Here is a 22,926-nt window from a genome sequence, read left to right as displayed (position 1 = left end):
GGGAGGGACAGAGGTGACAGGAGAAGGAAGACAGTGAAAACACACGATATAACGTTATGTGAAAGGTTCACCTCGATACAAAGAGCAACTGCTCTATTTTAATTTGTACTTTGCAAAATGAAATGACAGCTGGATAAGTCTAATAGCCGGACACCGCATTCCCAGCTGTCCTTGTGCGCAAATCGGTTATCAGAGGAATATCTAAACTCAGGTAGGTTAGGAGCGATTACGGTGCTGTTGTACTGAAATACTGCACACTGTTTGTAAAAGAAACACTATAAATGTCCTTTAATATGGCAGCAAAATCCACCAGTTTGGTTAAACGCTGTCTTCGTCAAGTTAAACTAGCTCGGTAAGCTAACTCTGGGATTAGTAAAAAAAAACAAAACAAAGATTGTGCGTGATTGCTAACTCAGCCAATGACATTGTAGTGTGAATGCTGTTGTGATAATTACGGCCAATGGTATTTAAGAGAAGGTGGGACTACAGGTCAAAGTACCTTGCTCGCTCGACGTTCAACGTTGTTGTTTACAACAGTGTAATGGATTTGTTTATGCAACACAGCTGACGTTAGACAGACTGAGAGGCAGAGGACGGCTGGGCAGCGTCCTGCTGCTGGTACTGCTGCTGGTACCGCTGCTGTGTACCGCTGCTGTGTATTGGCACATAGGTCGTCTACTGTGCGGGGTACATACACTCTGTATGTCAGTGGTTGATATAAACTCCTAAGTCAACAGGTTTTTCAGTTACACGTAAGTGCTTTCTGCTATATAACTGTAAGCACTGTGCAATCTTGTTTAAACGGTGAAAACATGATGTTATAATAATGTGATCATAAACTTGTGTGACTGCCACTGGTCATCTGTTTACAAGATGGACTTCATCCTTGTGCAGACAAGAAAAAAAATTGGCACCCCAAACACTCAGTAACCGAATGACAACTCACAGATCAGTATATTTAAAAGTGAATTTCACAAACATAATGTTAAATAATTTTAGCCCCTAAAAACACCAAAGCAGCGTACAATCAAACACTTCAAGCCAAGATGCTGTCTGCACATGTTAACAGCATGTCTGTACACAATAAATAGCTTAATCATACTTAATCTATTAAATGATGTTTATCACATATCAAATGTCAAAAGCAGTTATTTCTTTCTAGTTATTTCTACTAGAATTGAATGCAAAAATAGCAAGAAAACTGTAGCTGCCATTAGTAACTACAGTTGATACAATTATAATCTGCCTTTTTAATCTCTGCGAATAGTAGCTATATTGTATTCAATGGAAGGGTTGGTGTCAATATACAGAATCACTTGACTTTTATATAGACATTTTATTTCTGATGTTGGTCACCTATTTTTCACATCCCTGTGTCGACCAAAAGAGCTGATTCTGATTCTGAGCATCGAGCACTTTTACTTTGGGGTATGCATGAGAAAAAAAAAACATATATCATCATCTAAGTGACTTTCTTCTTTTGTGATACTGTGATGCCATATAGATGGGTCAGGGACTGTGGAGGCTGCCTCCCAGACAACAGCAGCAGCTTCAGGAAGAGCTTGCAGACCGACTGGCTGACCAAGGAGGAGGAGGACGAGAGCAGGGTAATCCAAGCATTAAAATCACTTTTGGCTCAGGATTTTGTAGTTTAGGAGGGACTGCTGCTACAAGAAAGGGTGGACATCAGTGCAACAGTAAAGACACTTTCCGTTCATTATCAGCACAGCAAACACCAACAAAAAAGAGTACACCTGAATAAATGTGATGTTATGAAACTCATCAGCTTCATTTCAAATGTTCCTGTTTATGTTTGAGGTAGCATTGTGCACATTCGATGTGAATAAAATGAAGGCTATGGATTTAGTAGTTCGACTACACTTTTTACGTCTTCAAGAAACTGAAACAAGTTGCCTACAATACAGCACCTAATCTCAGTATGATGCTTGATAGATTCCACCAGCCGCGGAAGACTACAAATTTTCTTCAGACTGATAAATGTCAGAGATCAAAGACAGTATAAACAACCAACTCTGTTAAAGTCTTTTGTTCAAACAGCATTACCTTGTTTGCAGTGTGAGTGATGTTTTTGGACAAAAAATGAAAAAGATACAACTAAAACTATGCTGTTTCCACCCATGGTAAAATCATTGCTGTGCAGAGAAAAGTAACACAATGCACTGAAAACATGGACAACATTTCAAGTAACATAGTACAGGTTAGACCCACAGTTTACTGCCACAGTGAGATTGATCAGATTAATATCATAGATGACAACACACTGGATGTTTAGCACTTTATTATTCAAATAAGAAGTGGCCTTACAAGGAGTTTCCATCAGTAGTTGTTACATCCATTTTCTTGCTCAGTTTCCATCAGCCTCAGTTTTCCAATCTAGTCCTTTTGTCCTCTATTAATTTGATCTAACGAGGCTATCATTGTGGCTTCTGCATTTTCTGCTCAAATCAGTTTGCCATGCTGTTGTTATGCTCCTAGGACATGTGGACATGTGTTTGGAGTTCTGTCCTAAGTCGGAGGATAATCCTTTATAGTTTTTGACTAACTTAATAATTCATTTTATATATCTAAATTTCATGAGCACCTTACAGTATGGTGAATTAGCCAGTTTTCAGGTTTTTACAATTTAGCAAAAGAACAAATAATTATAAATAATAATGATTTTGTAATAAATAAGTCTTTCTAATGTATTTATTTATTTATCAAGTTAAATGATGACAATAATGGAGTGTGCCTGCTCAGTCTTTGGCCACACATTGCATGCTGGGATAGTTTCCAACTACAACATAAAGCTAAGTGGAAGTAAGCAAGTTAAGAATGTTTGAATTAATTTTTAAAAAGATAAAAATGATTGGATTTTTTTGCTTTTCTTTTGCAGGGAGAGATGGAGGTCTCCAGAGAAGAGCCCCTCAGCACTGTTATGGCCCTGATATCTACCATCTGCTGAGAACCCGCATGGGAGGTATGAACACACAGCACAGGTGAAGCACATAAATAGTACTATTAAGGGTACATTCAGACCAAATCTGGTGTTGCAGTGAAACGCTGCAGGCTTGTGCGGCGATGTGGGATTGTTACTCCATGGTCCGTGTGTGTGTGACGTGCTGATCAGTTTGCTGAAAGGCGAAGCTGCTATGTTGTCATGCTACCAGCATGCTGGTCTTACTAGTGATTGTTTGTCCTCATCAATGCATTTAAAATATCAGTAAAACACCAGGATGAGGCAGATCATTACTGTGTGTTTTAAACTGGGGCACAAGACCGAACAGAGTGACCACTAGTGGAACATCACGCTACACAGAGAAATGTCTGTTGTGGCCCTCTGTCACCTTCAGCCATGCTAGATAACATGCCCTGCTACTGACCCGTTCTGCTCTGCCTCTGATCTGCGGTCATGCCTCTGCCACAGTAGATTAAACATGCCGGTCCTACAGTGAGTGTCGGTATCCATGGATGTGTTTTAACTGGTGCACAAAGCCAAACTGAGTGAATACACAAGACACATTAGGTTAAAATCCACTGTGGATGTAGTCATTCATGTTGCTGTTCGGCAGCTCATGTTATTGGCCTGACGTCAGGCTGTGTTTCCCCAAGAGTTGACTCAGTTTTATTTTGCTGAACCCCCTGCGGCAAGCCAAAACAGACTACCCTCATAAAAATGAATGGGAAGACCTGCGTTTTCGCTGTACCACCAGATTTGGTCTGAAACCAGCCTCACTCTGTATCGACACTGTAACTACACTGCGTGCTCTTATTATGTATTGTGAATATAGTCTTTGGAGGGTTAGTCATCTTTGGTTGCCCCTCTTCCTCCTAAAGTCAGCATAGTAGAAATGACTGAATTATGTATGAATTATTAGACATTATAATCAAAAAATGTCATACCCAATAACTGTCCACATGTAATGGTGAAATACAAAAAGCTACATGAAGTGTTAAAAATGAGATCTAACTTAAAATCTCTTCAACAGGCATTATTATACAAGTGTATCTAGCTATATATTTAAATATTACAAAAACTTTGACATCTTGTTGATTGTTATGCTATGTAATATTTTTCCAAAACCAGCAGTCCCCATCTGGGATAACAAGTAATTTGAAGCAGTTTTTTGTGGCATTTTTTGACATCTTATCAGACAGGATGTTACACAATCAGGAAGACCCTGAAAGATGACCAAATAATAGGGACTTGAGCATATACCTGAGGACACTGGGTGAGTGGCACTGTTCATCACTAGACTATCATAGGGTAAACATGTATACAGATTACAACACATTCATACCCCTGGCCCATGGGATGAAATCACATTGAGAACATCGAAGGACCATCCTGCTGTAAGGCATCACAGTTACAACGAAGCAAACAACATAAAACCTGACTGTAAGAAATTGAATTGTGCTTATATTTTTGGGGCAGGTGTCACTTAGCCTGTTTTCTATTTTTTGTCTGTCTCTTCATTTTTCTTGGCAACTGTAGGTAAAGAACAACATGGTTTTATAGATTTGGAGATGTTACCACCTGAATTAGGCATCACCATACTGTCGTACCTGAATGCTACTGATCTGTGCCTGGCCGGCTGTGTTTGGCAGGATTTGGGAAATGACGAATATCTATGGCAGGGGTAAGGAGCTTCTCCTATAGTTTATATAGTTCATGAATGCTTCTTTGTGACCAGCCGCTGTGTTGTGTGATCTGCTAAACTGACATCCAAAATAAATTATGACAGCTCGACTTAAAGGAGACAGAAAGTTCAGTGATTGATAATAATTGACATATTTTACCAAAAGCTGACTACACAATTGTTACAGTCTTTGTCTTTTGTTTTCTGGGGCGGCAATAGCTCAGTCCGTAGGGTGGCCGGTTTCAACTCCCACTCGGACCAAAAAAAAAAAAGTATGATGTGGACTTGTAATGGAGAATACTAGTTCACACATCCTGGGCATTGCCGAGGTGCCCTTGAGCAAGGCACCGACCCCTAACACTGCTCGTTGGGCGCCGTTGCAGATGGCTGCCCATTCACTCGTTCTCCTCTATACACTGTGGGTGTACATGCGTGTGTAATGTGAGTGATAAAAAGAATTTCCCCTTGTGGGATTAAAACAGTATAATACATTAAATTAAATTTCTATGGCGCACCTTTTTTTGTTACATGTATACAGTAAAATTCTGTTGTGTTCTTAATTAATTGATTCTCTTCTATAATCCATGTGTCTCAATCCACTAGGCTGTGTAAATCCACATGGGGACACTGCTCCATCTACAACAGAAGACTACCTGCTGGTTTTTCATATAGAAGACTATACCTAAAACTAGATGAAGGCAGCCTGACATTCAATGCTAACCCACAGGAGGTAACACATGCCTAAACATGTCCTAAACATGCATACCTCATAGCTTCTGCAGTGTGCATATGTGAGTGTTGAGTCTGCAACAATGATATCACTACAAAATTCAGTGTTTGATGTCACGATCAAAAGCTACTCGAGTTTCATCAATCAATCACTTCAACATCAAAGTTTGAGTCTGTGTGTCTGGATTAAGACTCTGTTAGACCTACCCTCAGAAGAGATATGATTTTATCTGTGTGTGTGTGTGTGTGTGTGTGTGTGTGTGTGTGTGTGTGTGTGGGTGGGTGGGTGTTTGTGTGTGTTTAGGGTATCAGTTATTTCATGTCTAATGGTATACTAGTGGATCATCCGACTGAGCTGGCTAAATTCATCTTCTACACCAGACGGCTCAACTGGAAGATGCTGAGGATTTACCTGGATGAGAGGTTAACATATAGACGCACAAACACACAGAATACCAATGACATTGACATTTTTATACCCAATACTTCTGTGACAACAGCTGTATGTCTGAAGAAAGTCTGCCCTTAACCTAAAGTGATCAATGCCAATCTGGTTGTAAGAGGTTTAATTATACCACTGTGGAGTGGTGTTTATTTAGTGCGTCTACGATGAGATTAAATACACATTTATTTTTGCCCTTTATTCTTTGATATTACAATTCTACATCACACAATTTAGCAACTTTCATTATCTGTGTACATATTAAAAACCTTTGCTTCTATAATGCCATTTAATTTGTATTTGTACACGTGTGTGCAGGCGGGATGTCCTGGATGAGTTGGTGACCCTCCATAACTTCAGTAACCAGTTCCTCCCTAACGCTCTGCGAGACTTCTTCAGACACATACACGCACCAGAGGAGAGAGGAGAGTATTTGGAAACCCTCATCACCAAGTTCAGCCACAGGTTTTGTACCTGTAACCCTGATCTTGTCCGAGAGCTGGGCCTCAGTCCTGGTTAGTACTGTCACACACACAGATATACTGAATACCAACTGTGACAACTACGACTTCTGCCATCTGCCCGTATCCTAAAAACACTATCCTTTTGGAGGAGTGAATGCTACAGCCAGCTATCAGGTCGCACCTAAAGCTCCCCTTCATTCAGTGTTTCTTCCTGTCAACAGTCAACACTCTCTCAATCACAGAATGGGGCTGTGGTTAATAATACAGAATTTCACAGTTTCAGAGCGCTCTAAGCGTTCTCTGATCGTACATACTTTTGGTCATAATTAAAATTGAAAGTACAAATAGAATTAAAAATGAGAAGAGATACAGTGACATTATTTTTTTACATTATGAGAAATAGTTAGGTTGTAATTCAACTTAAAAAGAAGAAGGAAATTTAAAAAGGACATTTTCAAAGGATAAATGGAAATGATCAAACTGAAAGCAGAAAATGTCATTAACTTATCCCTCCCTAATTGAATTAAATATCATTAATTTAATTTGGGAGAAATAATCAGTACAACTTGGCAATTTTGGTAATTTTCTGTAACTTAAGTGAGAAATTTTCATATCGCTGTCATGTAATGAATAAAATGTATCTGTTGATATAAACCCCTAGGCCCTGCGAAGTATGGTTCCCCCAGCAAAACCTGACCATTCCCACCACTGCCTAAATGTACACAGACAATTTCATGACAGTACTGTTATCTAATATTTTATGAAAGTCCCAGATGATACTTTGCAAATTAAGAAACAGACAACCATATTTTGGAAAACATTTGTTTTTAAGGATAAGGATACATTTAATTTGGTCGTTAAAGACAGAAAGAAAGAACTCATTTTGAGTAGGATAAATATTATAGGAGAAAATCATCCCAATTGTACATAACTGTGGACATAAATTACAGTCCTGCTCACCATTATTGGCACCCCTTCATTTTTTGCATAACCTCTACAGTATCGTCAGAAATAAATGGAAATGTACCAAATTTATATCATCAGGATCTTTTAATCGGAGGTCCAAAGTAATTTAACAAAGAAAATTGTTTTTTCAACTTACATATTGTAATTTCAAAGAAGAAACAGAAAAAACAGCATGTGCAGCAATAATGGCACCCCTCTTTAATATCTGGTTGCACACCCTTTGGCAGTGATGACAGCCTCCAAACGTTTCTTATACGCTTCTATAAGCTTCTTGCACTTCTCAGCTGGTATTTTCTCCCACTCTGTCTTTGCAAATTGTTCAAGCTCTTGAACGTTTGCAGGTTTCTTTTCCCCAATGGCAGATTTCAGCTCATACCAAAGATTTTCAATCGGATTGAGATCAGGACTCATGGCTGGCCATTTTAAAACAGTCCATTTTTTCCTTTTCAACCATTCCTGCGTGCTTTTGGATGTGTGCTCTGGGTCTTTGTCTTGCTGGAGGACCCATGATCTTCGACTCAAACCAAGTTTTCTTACACTGGGTAGGACATTTCGCTCTAAAATCTCTTGATAATTCTCTGATTTCATGATTCCTGTGATACGGTCAAGGCCTCCAGTACCAGATGCAGCAAAGCAGCCCCACAGCATTATGGATCCTCCACCATGCTTAACTGTTGGTAGGGTGTTCTTTTCCTTGTAGGCTTCATTGTGTAGTCTATAAAAAAACTGTGGGTGTGCATTGCCAAAAAGCTCTATTTTTGTTTCATCTGTCCACAGAACATTTTCCCAGAAGGATTGTGGTTTGTCCAGGTACTCTTTGGCAAAGATTAGTTGTTCCTTTTTATGTCTTTTCCTCAGCAGTGATGTCTTCCTTGGCCTTCGCCCATGAAGCCCTGTTTGGTTTAGTGTGCGGCGTATGGTACTTGTTGAAACCATGACTCCAGACTGTTCCAGGTTGGCCTTCAGGTCTTTGGATGTTTGACGTGGTGTTTTTTCCACCATTCGCACCAACTTTCGAAGACTTCTCTCATCAATTTTTCTCTTCCCCCCACGCCCAGGGAGGTTCTTGACAGTTCCATGCTTGGCAAACTTCTTAATAACATTACGCACTGTTGAAACAGGGACACCAAGGTCTTTGGAGATGGCCTTATACCCTTTGGAGGTCTTGTGTTTGCCAATTATCGCACTTCTGATGTCCTCAGACAGCTCCTTTGTCTTCACCATTGTGACAAAGGAACAGGGGATAACAGATGGCTTTTTAAAACAGGGAAGTCATCATTCATTGGCTAATTCATGTCACATGGGCACAGACAATTTATCATAGGTGATTTCTCATTTGTGAACACAATGTGTTTCCATACTGATTTACAGCAAAGGGTGCCAATACCAGTGACACGGCAAGCTTTAAGGTTTTCTATTTTTTCCTCCCATTGTTTATTGTTTTAAATTGTTGTTTATCATTTGCTCTTTTGTATCAAACACAAGTTCTCTATAGAAAAGAAATGTTTCACTTGATTCATTTTTTTCAGAAGATATTCCACATTATGTACTTAAACTTCATGGGTGCTAATAATGGTGAGCAGGACTGTATGATCACAGTGTACAGTGGCAGTTTGACCAGAAGGTGGCACTAGAGGAAACCTGTGGGCTTTGCCCAAAATGAAAGAGGCTTTATTCTCCTTAGACCATGAATACGTTCCGTAAATTATGAGGTAGTGGAGTTAGATTTCAAACATTCTGGTATGCAGATTAAAATTTGGAGTTGATGGTGATGACCGTCAGAAACATCCTCTTTGGACCATTAATGGCTAATCTATCCTGACCCTAACCACACATCACCATTAAACCCTGCAGCTAGAGGGTCAAAAACTCTAGTGTGAGTAGAAGTGGAATTGAATCAACTGCACCTCTGACCCACTGGCCCAACCACAAAATGAGGGGGAACAGTCAAGGTTTTATTTTCAAGTAATCCCTGGCTTCAGTATTATTAATGGACCGTGCATTTACCAGCTAAGGGCTTTGTTAATGTCAGCACACCATACAGAAACCCATTCCTGACTCAGTTACTGTTAACTCCTCAGACCTACTTGTATGATTAGTAGGATTAGTGTAATGGTTCCGAGCCCAAGGCTAGAGATTGATGGATGGCTGCCTTTCTGCAGTCAGCCTTTTCATTTCACTGCTACTCTACCCCTCTAATCCCTCTGGAAAAGATTGGGAACAGAAGTGGTGAGCAGTTTAGTATTTATTAGTACATACATTTATACACCCATCTGCCGCAACAGTCAAAGGACTAACTAGAATAATATTTATCATCTTGTTTCAGTGCAATGTTCTCTGGGAATCCCTGGGTCCTGGTATTCATGTGGATGCCATTTTGTCACCAAGAACATTGCATTGTAACAAAATGGTCGTAATTGTAATGTTGTGCCTCTCAGTGTCTTATTCATCATATTTAGATTTGATTTAGATCTTGAGACTTGTACAGTACAGCGCTTATTTCTCTGTGTTGTCTTCAGTGCCACAAAGCTGTGAGAAACAAAGAGCCCTGTTTGATCACGGTTTACTATTATCTCTCTGCAGATGCTGTGTATGTGCTGTGCTACAGTCTGATCCTGCTTTCCATTGACCTGTCCAGCCCCCATGTCAAAAACAAAATGTCCAAGAGGGAGTTTATCAGGAACACTCGCCGAGCAGCACATAATGTCTCGGATGACTTCGTAGGCCACCTCTATGACAACATATACCTGATTGGTCACGTGGCTGCATAGCTCCACCTGCCTGCTGTCCAGTAGAAATCTTCATACTGGACTGAAGAATAGAAATTGGTGATTGGGTTCCTATTAATGCCTGGAAATTATGGAACATTGCGGAAATGGATTTTCATGTCCTTAAAGAAATACACCCAAAAAAAGTCTTTACAAGAAAGATTAGAAAACTAGTCAAATTCACCACTGCACCACTGTGAGAAAGACTACGCTACCAAATATTGACAATGTTATTAGATCTTAATCAAAGGTGTGAAAAATCTATATTGTCTTTTAAACCAAGTCACTGTAAAGACTGAGGTTTTATGTGGAACCATGAAGGCAAGCTCTGATACTGCACTGACAGACTACTACTGATTGTTGGAGGGATGAGGAGGAGGAGCACTGTCCTCAAACGGTCACAAATGCCAGGACAGTCATGCTGATTTCCTGTTGGACAGGAGCCGTGTCACATTCAGATGTAAGACAAACACTGGTCCGGTCTTCTAGGAAGTGTCACGGGATGTTAATACAAGTCTAACACAATATCACTCACTGACATCACTAGTCGCATTTATCAATGTAACTAATGACAAAAGGTACGTGTGAGATAATCTGCACATCAGTTGACCTTGATACACTGTCCAGTGGTAACAAGCAGAATGTGTAAGGGTTGTGATTCAACTAGACCTGGGGCCAAATGCACAAAGCTCTGTGTAGATTCACGACTAAAACTGCGTGTACGTGCAAAGACAGAAATTAGCTTGCACGTGTTTTTTGTCAGATTTATAAAGCTGTGTGTACGCCTGCTACTGTTTTATAAATGTAGAAGTACAGGTGCTCAAGCTTTGTTTCCACTCTCACAATTATACAGAAATGGATGTAAAATGCCCCTAAAACATCTGATTGTTTATGGATACTTGTGCCCGCTGTTAGTGGGCCTTTGAGAAAAATGTGAAAGAAGAAAGAGTGAATTTCAACAAATGGTGTTTCATCAGCGACGTTCTCCGTCAGAACAGCTGTCACGCCACACGCCGTTATGCACAGCTGTGGCTATTTATAGTGCCCGAACCAATTCTGCACTTGCACCTGTAAGCTATCATTGTGGTTATATCTCAGCCATCATTATTAAATGTCAGAAGGATGATCAATGGTTAATCTATAAGAGCTCATTCTGAAATAGAATTCACAAAGTGCTTTACATTCCAGGATCAAATGAAAGTTAATTAAGTTGGACATAATGGCTCCAGTGTAAACAGAATGATACAATTCAGTGATATTTTACTGAATAGACTGCAGGATAATAAAACAATCAGTGAAACTTTCAAACAATCGAAACAATGTTTTACTCTCATGTCCACCTCGTCATCTTGCAGCCATCTCTTGAAAACTGTATACACTGCTATGAAGGATGCAAGATAGGCACATTGTCACTGCACATTCTTCTTTTATAAATACCAATTTAGGAGGTATTATACATTGGGCCCCTGGTTTTCTGCTCATATTTTAAAGGTTTTTTTCTTCTCAATTTTATACTTTTTTCTGTGAGGGTTTCTTGTATTAGAGTTCCAAGTCTGATTTACCAAACTGTATTAACAGCACAAACTTCTTAGAATTTAAATTGCTAGTTTCAGCCTGATGAATGTCATGTTCATGAATAGGTATGTACCTATGAGACTTAATCAGTAGAATCATTAACATCCCTAAAATATAAAAAGAATGCCTGTTCTGCTCTGTTTGTGGACAGTTTCTTCACTAAAATGTTAGCAGAAGAAGGATTTCACACAGCGGAACTTTGAGTCCTATTGTCAGAAATTGACAAAACATTAGAAGCAGAGTGGTCCAACACTAATGTGAGAGGCAGATAAGGGGACCTGACATAGATGAGAGAATATAATTGCTGACAGCAGGTGAATTTACACTGTCAGGTGAGGATGATACGGGACAAAGCCTTGCATAAAAACAATGAGGTAGCTGTGAGACTGAGAGAACATCAAAAATGTGCCCAAATATGCCAGTAACAATTCCAAAATCTAAAATATCACTCAGTAAAAGTTACAGTAAACAGGATATACATTTGACATACATTTTGTTGTATGTATATTTTATTTTAGTTATTACAGTTTCATATTAAACTCCAAATCGATTTAGATTATAGCATTGTTCTCATGTTAAAAGTTTTTTTCCTATGTTGAGAAAGTCAAACTACCTTTATGTGGCTCATATGATCTGGAACACTTGTGAAAATTCAAAGGACTGCTGAAGGCCACAAATTTAAAATCATTTAACATACAGCACATGAAAATGATTAAAACTGCATAAATTCAAATTGATTGTTTCATGATATGGCTACACAGGTAAAAGCAAAGTAAAATGAACATGTAATATTTCTTTGTCCAGATTATGACTGAGACTGAATGCAATAGAAAGTTTCTTATACATGATAATAGGAATATGTTTCATTACAGTGCTTTGGAGGTGGCATGCTTGTGCAGGAGTGGGAGCGCAGTAGCTACCATATGCTGCTTTATGAAGAAAATGGTAAATAATAGTTTGGTGATGGATTCTAATTCTGCTATTATTATCAAGTAACTGGCTGAAGTGAAGTGTAGAGAGAGATTGTGTAAAAAAAGAAAATAATAACCATAACAATAATAAGGATTTCCATCTAGTAATTTAGCTCTTGAATTTTTAATAGAAGGACTGAACCAATGTCTGGAGTCTGAGAATGTCTGCAGTATATGAGATTAATGAAGTCCTTTTGCTTTAAGAATAATATTTCAATAATTTAATATTTTTGCACAATGCACTTGTATTTATCTCTAATTCTGACAGGTTTAGCTAGAGCCTCTTAATTCATAATTAAACGTTTTCAAAAATCCTTGCAGTATAGATATATGATATATATCCAGGCCTATATTCGTATGGAACACTATAATGAGCACTGTGGCAAAATAATAAGTAATTATAAATGACAGATTACATTTATTAATACATGAATGTGTGCTGTTTTTAATGGATTTTTGAAATAGTGGAAGTTTATTATTATTATACTTAAGGAGAAGTAGCAACCCTACAGGATGTGGCATCCAACTAGCTAATACACACATCTAACTCATGCCTCAATGGCCATTACAGTGGCAGTACAGAAGAGTGTAAAAGCCAATGTGGAGAAACGGAAGTTTAGCTTAGTTTAGTTTTTTATCTAAGTAAATCCAGTTAAAAGAGCCTCTTCATGAGACTATAAATCTGACCATGGCTCAATCTATTGAAGATTCATTAGTGCCGATGATGCACGCTGATTTCTTATTACCAATTATGAGAGCAATTATGATGATAATTATGAAGGACATTCACTTCCTGTGTTGTTGTTTTTTCTTTGTGGTTTTAAGAAGACTTAACAACTTAGAAAATGTACTGATAAATTGTTACCAATATTTTAATGATTAAATCTTGGCTTGATTTTACTGAATGATTTCAGCCACCTCACCTCAGCTCACAGTAAAGCTTGGAAAGTCATTAAAAGATAAAAAATGGATGTGAAAGTGATTACAGATTACAGAAAGATTGTCAGCTCTCAGTTTAAATGAGAAGGATTAAAGGAATAAATGCCTCAAAACTGATATTGGGAGAGCAGTTCTATCCTTTATTGTCCATTCTAAACTATGAAGTCATTTAATGATGATAGTTGGGTTATTTTAACTAATGGTTAATGCTAAATAGTGTCACGCTATATAGTTAATTCTACTGCTATTGCGTGAGTTAGATGCTGCAACGGCAACCAGCCACATGACTGTCTCATCTGGTTTGTCAGATTGGTTTATGGGGCCTCATAAACCAATTTTGATCTCAAGTATGACTTAGGCAGAAAACCACATGTAAGTAGTTATTTATAAAACCTGACTTTGACGTAGAAATAATCTTATCTCTAACCAAAGTATAGATACGTGATTTTCCTGCTGGTTATGTAGTAGTAATGCAGTCTGGGACACGTATGCATCCAAGCCTGTAGTGGACTTGAGAGCTTTATGAAAAATATGTGGTGGTAACACACTCCCAAGGAGTGCGTGTGGCTTTGTTTGTCAACCTACCATTTAGGTCTAATCCACATGTACACGAGTGTTTTTGTGAACAAGGGTTTAGAAAAAAAAAAAAATCTCCATTGGCAAGCGTTTTAGCACCGTTTCAAAAATAATCCCAGTCCATACAACACCTGAAAACGCATATCCCATGGCCAATGCCAATCTGTCCCCTGCTGTACGCAGGGAACATATTGTATACTCCGGTCTGTTGCTTAGTTACAGAAAATACAATGAACAAGGCAGGTTAAACGTGACTGTATGACTAAACATTGTAAGCACAAATTTTTGTATCTCTTTTCCATCATTGCATTATTAATTTGTCTAAACTTTCCAAATATAAAGTTAAACAATATAACCATTCATTCCGTCAATGTACAAACTCAAATACTCCACTATGTAACCCATAATCCAAGTTCACATTTGCTCATCTTTTTCCAAATTGTCTATTTCTGCCCATCGAGACGTGAGCACTGGAAAAGAAAATGAATCTTCACTTTGGAAGGATTTTTCCAAAAGACCTTTAAGCTGTTTACGTGTGCACAGAAGGCCAAAATGCATAGAAAAGCATTGTTTTAAGAAATACCTGTTAGTCCACTAAAAATACATGTGTTGTCCTCTACCATCTCTGTGATCTTGTCTCCCAAAAAGTTTGATTTTCTGTTTTGGCCTTTCTCTTTTCCTCACTAAACCCTCATCTGTGTTAGCACTAAGGGGAAAGCACAAAGCAGGTGCCGTCAGTTTAAGTTGATTTGAGATTTATGGATCATAGGTGCTTACGTTACAAATGGGATTCTTCGAACCTGCTTAAGCAAGATTTTTTTATGCTCAACATGTTTCTTGAATCAAACTTAAGCACACTGTTTATGTATATACATATATATATATATATATATATATATATATATATATATATATATGTGGCATATGCGTGTGTGTGTGTGTGTGTGTGTGTGTGTGTGTCTGTGCTTGTGCGACTGCGCTCAGCATGTGCATGTTTGAGATCAAACACTCAAAAAAGTAAATCCTCTCCAGACACAGTGTGACCTTTGACACTTGACCTCTGTGTGTGTGTGTGTGTGTGTGTGTGTGTGTGTGTGTGTGTGTGAGAGAGAGAGAGTAAATGACCTATTCCTGGGTGGTGTTTGTTTTATGAACTGCAAATGAAGAGAAGGCAGAGGGCAGAGATTCATGACCTATCCACACACAGATGCAGACTCACATTCTCTGATAGAGGTAAAAGTCACAAAGTGACCGTTCATTTTAATCCTGTATATTTTTGACTATATATCTGCAGTGAAAACACAACAGACTACTGTAGTGGTTCAGTAGTGGTGCTGAAAGGAGCTCCCTGTTAGTAATTTGTATAGGCTGTATCAGATATAATTCAGAAAAAAGTATAATACAACAATACAACAATTTCTTTTGGGTTAATTTTAGCCTTCCTGGAGCTTGAGAAGCAGTGCTACATCAAGTATGATTGTTTTTATTCTTAATTGATCATTTCCTTTACTAATCAGATAAACTTATAGTGCACAAAACCATCGTCTTTTGTCTAACAGTCTAAAAATCCAGAATACAGAGTGGCATGAAATCAAAAAGTCCCAGCCCCAACACTTCATAGATTGCTTAAATAAGGAAGAAGTTTTCAAAATTGATATCAATAAACTTTCTGTTTGTTGACTAGTTCCACACCATTTAGTTCACTGAAAAATAAGCTTTACTGTGTATACGCTGGGAATGCACTATTTATTATTTGATTGTGTGTGTGAAAAAAGGAAAACCAACTGTGCCATGTACGTCTCTCTATGTGACAGCAATTCATTAAACATCAATAAAACACAATAAAATGAACAACAGATACTTAAAAATATATTGTGATTTATTTATTTGTGACAGCTGTCTTTTTCAGGGATTATGTGAGCTGAGCCCAGTGACTGATAAAGCACATTTGACAAAGAAAAGAAATATCTCTTGTATGTTTGCATGGATGTGAGGAACCTTGCGCACAATTCAATGTTCCCAGGATGTAGAATCAGAAAACCACCTCCTCTCTCTGTGAGGATGATGGTGAAGGGGCTGGTGTTTATTTAGTTCAGCTCAGACCAGTGGGCCTGGGTCATTGTCTGATGGTTTCTCAGTCCAGAGAGCCTCACTTAAGCCTGATGGAGATGATGGATGGCCTCCTGAGCCCAGGAGCTGCTGCACTTCATCAGCATGAACAGCCACTGCTGCTGACACACTCACTCACACACAAACATTCTCTCTCTCTCTCTCTCTCTCTCCTACACACACACACTCTCTCTCTCTCTCTCTTTCACACACACACACACACACACACACTCACTCACTCACACACACACAAACATTCTCTCTCTCTCTGTCTCTCTCTTTCACAACCAAGAAATAATCTCTGTTATTAAAATTATTTCCTAACTGCATGTCCAGTGGTTGTCCCGCTATAATAGTTTGTGCTTATATTTTTCTCGTGGTGGGTTTGCAAAAACAACCAGTCAGTGGCAGAGCTAATGCAGGCGGATTATGAGAACAGGCCGGATTGCGGAGGTGCCTTGCCCTGCTGCTGCTCTGCCATCCAGCCTGTATCCTCTACCTAACGAGCCCAGAGACACTGCACATGCAGCTAAGAGTGGAGGAGGATGAGTGACCCTGAGAGAAGGCTGGGAAGAGGGCCTAGGAGATTGGTGTGTTTATCCACAAAGCCACAACTCGTTAACTGCCATAAATAGAGAAGTTTATGTGCCAGACCTACTGTGTGAGTCAATAAAGTCATAATAATTCATTTCTGGGTGACAGAAATTGGAGAAATTAAATACGACAATTAAATTCGGCCTGTGGCCTGTTTTTTTAATCCCTTAAAACAAAGCTTTATTTCTTTTTAAACAAATAGCAAATTATTTTTTCATTTTCTGATTTTGGATTCTCAATTCAATATCAAATGAAGGAATGATGCAAGCACTGCAATGCTGGAGCAAAGCATTATTTAATTCAATATGTAAAACACAGGACAGGGTGGAGTTGTCCGTGGTGCTACATCAAATCTTGTGTATTGGTAAAATAATGTTGTGAAAGGATTCCTCCGCAAGCCTGTTAGCAACCAGCAGCCACTGAAAGTGGTCCAGTAATATGCAACTTCTAAATAAAAAGCACAGCCACATGAAACAGAGATGGAGAATCACTAAAAGCTCAAATGAAACGCAGGATTAAGACAGAGTATGACAGAGAGGATATTAACCCATATCCAATGACACAACGGAGAGGGAGACACGCTGATGCAATTAAAGACATAAGAGACAACAGGATTTACAGAGTGGAAGATGGAAAAAAAAACAGGATTAAAGGCAGTAACAATATCATGTTATCATGCACCTTCTCAATATTGTGCAGAAAATTATGCTTTATGTGAACATACTCAACATTAAAACAGTTCATCACTCATTTTTTCAGAATTTTCAACTAAACATAACAAAACTCATATGGTGTGACTGTCCGACACTTGTTTCTCAAAGTAAGAACTTGAATAAAGCTAAGAAAAATAAATGCAAAAATTCTCAAAACAATACAGAAAAATAATACAGATGTCTGTTTGTGAGCCTACTCTTTTCAAAGTCCAAGCACAATGTTTTGAGTCAGTTCTGATCAAAAAGATTTTGTCACACAAATCAAAATCATATGGTGTGACACTATTTTGGGATATTTCAACAGGCAACTGTTTTGACATCCTTGGGAATGAGAGGTCCTTCTTCAGCAAGGTTGTTCAGTACTATTAATACCAGACCATGACAGGTTTCTGAGGTGAGTTATCATTTTTATGTTTTCAATAAATCAGATTTTGTTGGCACTCTGACAAAAGTCCCACTTCCAGATGTCTTTTGGTGTGACACATTTTTTATAGAAATGCAAAAGAAATTTTTTTTTTGTCATAATTACATGTAAATCATTGTTGCTTTGTTATAGCTAGCATCTTGTTAGCATGTTAATGTGTAGCTACAAGACTCAAGGTTGTGCTAAGTGCAGAAAACATAATATGGTGTGACACTTCATCACATGGTGTGACATGTCTGCCTGTCACACCATATGATTTTGATTGTCACACCATATGATACGAATTGTAATTTCCTGCAGATATAACAATAAATAACAAAGTCCAATGTATGTTTTGTCCTTTTAAACATTTGTTTGCATCCATCATCACATAAAAGCTGTAATTATCCACAACAGATTGTGTTTAGTTTAGTTGAGTTTTATTCAGTGATACAGATTTCTAGTTTATCAGACAGACACAGCAGACCCCTTCACAGAAACCTTAGAATGCTGTTTAAGTCTAAACAATGTTTTGTCTTCGTCTTAAACCATACATTCCCTTTTCTTTTGTCAGCTTGAGGCAAATAATGACACCCTGCGAGGAGAGAGGAGTTGCTGAGGCAAAGAAAAGAAAAGTAAACGACAACGGTCTGTTTCCATTCGCTGACCAATAGGAAGGTCTGAGGGAGGGTTTTAGAGGGTGCCTTCATTGTTGATTCAAAAGGCCTTGGGGCAGATTTCTTGAAGCCTGGCAATACATGATATCTAAAATATCATTGGACTAGAACACTGTAGGCAGTGCAACTAAGAGGAACACAGTTATGAAATGCAGAGAATCTCATCTCATCTCAACCCTAATTAATATTTCCTGCCAGTGATCAGTACTCACCAATAGGTAGGTTAATACATGTTTTGCATTGACACATGGCGACATGATCATATGGTGTGACACTATATCATGTGGTGTGACATTCCAAATTGTGAAAATAACATACCTTTATTAATGATAAAATGTGAAAATGTTCATGGAATACATAGAAAATAGTATGAGCAAGAGTCACAAATATTTTTATAATTTTATAGCAAGGTTTGTCACAATAAATAGAAAATACGTTGAAAGACTGACGACATAGGTCTCACATTGAGCAATGATTTAGAAAATAATACACAAATTTAATTAATTTTCATAAAACTATAATGGATCACAGTTTAGTTATGATAAAGAACTTTGATAAAGTGAGTAACTTAAGAAAGGTATGATCCATTTTCATTTTATATACAATTATTTTCATGTCACACCATATGACGATTTTAGGCACTAATACAACAAATTGTCACATAAATTCTGATTCCAATTGAAAATCTAAAAATAACATAGGTTTCTATAAAGATGAGAGTTAGTAGAACAAAAGTCAATCATTTTTATGCCTGTTATTTGAAGTTTTTGAAAAAACACTTTTTTCTGGTGTATATGTCACTGACCCATGTGTGTGTGTATTATTTTCTTTTGTTGGGACAAAAATCTGTTTACACCGTCACATTGTGGGGACTCACCTTTCTTTTGGAGACAGACCATAAGTTTGGGTAACTCTTAAAACTATTTATAATCATGCAGAATAAATACTAAGAATGAGAATATTAAAGCTAGTGACAATACAGGAATTCATTTTGCTACATTGCTTCAAGTCAATAAAATAGGTCATATTAATGTTAATGGAAACATCACAGGCAACAAAGAAGATTAAATTATGAGGATGTACATAAAAAAAATCAGTCCGGCACAATAAAAGCTAGGCCTCAATGAAAAACATGCATTCAAGTACAAGTAAACATGGCAAGTTCACAGCACATTAATGTCGCTAATATATAAAATGATGCATGAACTAAAAATACTGCGTAATACCACCATCTGTGCTGGAATAGTGTAAGGTAGGTCTTCAGGTAATCTAGTATTAAAATGCTGCATTACTTAATACTTGTGGTGATCTGGTTGAATGGATTGTGTGGATAATTGTATGTAGTTGGCCAAAGTTTGCATCCTGTAGAGTTTTCTTTTATGGATTTTTACTATTAGACTTAGTGAAATTATTGTTTTTTAGGTATTCAAAAGAATATTTCCACTTTTCAGTTGCAGTTTGGTTAGGTTTAGGCAATAAAACTACTTGGTTAGGTTTATATAAAGATAATGGCCTGGATTAAAATAATAAATGAACATTCACTTGTGCTTGCACAGGAGCAGCTATGATCACCAAGTGAAGTAACAAGTGACAATACACTCAAAGTGTGCTGAGGAGAATGTGCATCAGCGCACACAGCACTGTGTGTGATGCAGGATGTAAGGCGCCACTCCAGGGTAAAATAATGAGTCTTTAGGGGGCCCCATTCAAACAAGGTCTCTAGTGCGATTGTATCCTTCTCTGAAGATTTCTAATCCACCCTTGAACTGCAGTGTCTTTTTGGAGATTTTGTAAAATAAATCCATAATGATAAACCCAACACTGTATGTCTTCTGTGATTATTTATCCACTTTTTCCTGTTAAAACAGTAATTGCTGTTGTAAACCAAGTTTCCTTGTTTTTTCCATGAATGTTTAATAGTTGTGTCCACTAGCCGTCCATGCTGGCAGTGAAGGCTGTTTCCTGACTTGTCGACCAATCAGAGCCTTTGTTTCTGACTGTGTGGCAGCTCTCAAGCAAACTCTAACATGCCATGGACAATCACTGTCACCTAATTTACTTCTGCCTGAGCAAATAAAGAGCCAAGTCCAAATATTACTTATTAAGAGTAAAAGTGCACGTTAATCTTGCTATACAAATAAAAGCTTACTTAAAGTTTTGATAGACACATTCGCCAAAGTTGAATTGACTTGACTGGATTTGTAACAAATCAGATGTAACACCGAGAGGAGAGGGGAAAAGAAGAGACTTGAATTTCCACACAGACACACTCACCTTGTGTGCCGTTGCTGACTAACGTCAACTCACGGCTATTGTAGTAAAGTAATCTGGCAGTTTGCGGTGGATAAACACGCTATGAGTAAGGTGAATTAACACAAATGATAATAACCAATAAACGATAAATTATAACCATTGCTGATGAAAATCTATCTGAAGTTACTCAGTCAAAAATGTTGACACGCAAGGTAGTTTTGAAGTTTTAGTTATGTTAAGTTTAGCCTTGTTCACTGACTTCTCTAGTAGTGATGGTGACCTAATGAAACGCACTGTTGCTTTGTGTAAACTTGTAGATTTCACTGGGTTTGAACATTGTTGGAAACATTTAGGAAACTGTAAGTACACAATGCAGTTATATATATATATAACAAAGACCTTGTTGTTTTTAGACAATTTAATGAAGAATTTCGAACTATTATATTTTCAAGGATTGCCTAAAGATAATATGAATACCTAAAGCATATCTTTTTTTAATGTTATTGTCAGTTTTTAAGTTGATTTTTTACTTTCTGACAGAAGAAATACTAGCATCTTGTTATTATAATGAAAGTCATGAGCAATAAAATGCATCCTTGTTTTGTACAATACACTACTTAGAAAGTGTAGTGAGATAAGCTAACTGTTACTCTACATTATGTAAATGAACTACACTACACTGAAGATACCCCCACAGAAATGTAGCAAGCTAAGATACAGCAACATGGTAAAAGTAGCCTAGTTTAGACTACGACATCAGAGCATCATCCTCAAAGTTCAGCCAAACAGAGGGGGCAGACAAAAATGTCCAGTACGGTTGTTTATTAAATCAACATTATGTAGAAATTGGCATTTTGTGTGATTTGGTGCCCCCCACAGTTTCTAAGTGCAACACCACTGTGGTAAATACAAACCCCAGGTGTGTAACAGTTTGTCAGACATGATGTAACTACAAACAGAACTCATTACATCATAACAGTGTTATGTGTTGAAAACTTGTATGTTGAAGTAAACATGTATGTAACCCTGTGATCCTCCCCTCTCACTGAAGTTACACAGTGCAGAAACAAGTGATGGGGGGGCTGAGTGGCTTTGACAGAGACACCATTCACCCTGTTACAAGCCACTATGCCATCAATTTTTGAAGCTGTTATTTTAAGGTCAAAAAGTTTCATGATCTTTAAACAGTAAGCTCTGTTCTCACTGCGCCACCTGTTTTTAGGCTGAAATCTTCACTGTAGCTACTTAGCTGAAAGCATTATTGTGCACCTCGTCAGAAGTGAGTGCACGAGCCCGACCTGCAGGTCGAGGGTGAGAATAACGTCTTTTAAAAATGGATTGGGATCTTGAGCCTTTGGAGAGGCCCCAGCTACGTAATTTGTTTAGGAGACTTCTGCAATGCTGTTTTGCTGTGAAGCTCCAGAAATTTTTGGTTGACTATGAAACTTCACCTGACTTTCCATCGGCATAGGGGTGAGTAGATAATGACTGATTTTTCATTTTGGGGCTAGCTCTCCCTCTACTGTCGCTGTGAGCCAAGTTAAAGCTAAATCCTTCAAAGACAGAGCCATTAAAACCACACAAACCACCTCCTCTATACACAGGAGGATTTTCACAATTTCTGCTTTCTGCTTTCCGTCTCTCTGCTGGCTGCTCTTGTTTCTCTGTCTTTCATTATACAGCCTTGCTATCAGCCTTCTGCATGGCAGAGCTTTTACTGCATACGCTGTCTGTAAATAAATTTACTTTGATTATTGCATATTTCTTATATTGTCATTAAGATTAGTAGTTGTGTTAGTAAAGATGTTCTGACTGCTGTATTTGTAGAGAAGGTAATTTATAGTGAAAAAGCTAACTACACAACAGAATGTAAAGAACAATATAAAGAGAGTTTTTTGTGCACATTTTAAAAATAAATAACGCGTAAGACACGTAACTTCTTATAGGGCAGAAGTGCAATGCTGTACTCTCTTGGAATCAACAATATATAGGCTACTTACAATGTATACTTCTAAAGACAGCAAATAAAACATATACAACACTGACAAATACCGTACCTCTACATACAATCCCTGTTGGGACACTGTGTAAAAACGGCAATAAAAAT

The 22,926-nt window shown here is 37.9% G+C and overlaps 1 protein-coding gene across 2 annotated transcripts; it reads left to right on the top strand.

The window, feature by feature from the left end:
- Positions 1-122: 122 nt before the first annotated feature.
- Positions 123-12,375, top strand: fbxo8 (F-box protein 8). 2 transcript variants are annotated; one of them, XM_073477662.1, is made up of 9 exons: positions 140-211; positions 565-752; positions 1,505-1,607; positions 2,897-2,980; positions 4,496-4,640; positions 5,244-5,370; positions 5,674-5,792; positions 6,130-6,326; positions 9,825-12,375. In XM_073477662.1, exons 3-9 carry the CDS (start codon positions 1,505-1,507, stop codon positions 10,010-10,012), a joined length of 963 nt encoding a protein of 320 aa, XP_073333763.1. In that variant the 5' UTR covers positions 140-211; positions 565-752; the 3' UTR covers positions 10,013-12,375. The 2 variants fall into 2 exon arrangements, with proteins under 2 accessions (XP_073333754.1, XP_073333763.1); XM_073477653.1 differs by lacking the exon at positions 565-752 and having other exon boundaries at positions 123-211.
- The last annotated feature ends 10,551 nt before the right edge of the window (positions 12,376-22,926 follow it).

The sequence above is a fragment of the Pagrus major genome, chromosome 1 (assembly GCF_040436345.1).
Source record: "Pagrus major chromosome 1, Pma_NU_1.0".
NCBI classification, from domain to species: Eukaryota; Metazoa; Chordata; class Actinopteri; order Spariformes; family Sparidae; genus Pagrus; species Pagrus major.
This window is presented reverse-complemented; position numbering and strand designations above follow the sequence as displayed.

What these genes read in the sequence shown, in the direction of transcription:
- fbxo8 (XM_073477653.1), top strand. Translation starts at nt 1,505, where the DNA reads ATGGGTCAGGGACTGTGGAGGCTGCCTCCCAGACAACAGCAGCAGCTT. An exon ending in AGGAGGAGGACGAGAGCAGG is followed by an intron (nt 1,608 to 2,896) that starts GTAATCCAAGCA and finishes TTTCTTTTGCAG; the next exon opens with GGAGAGATGGAGGTCTCCAG. An exon ending in AGAGCTGGGCCTCAGTCCTG is followed by an intron (nt 6,327 to 9,824) that starts GTTAGTACTGTC and finishes ATCTCTCTGCAG; the next exon opens with ATGCTGTGTATGTGCTGTGC.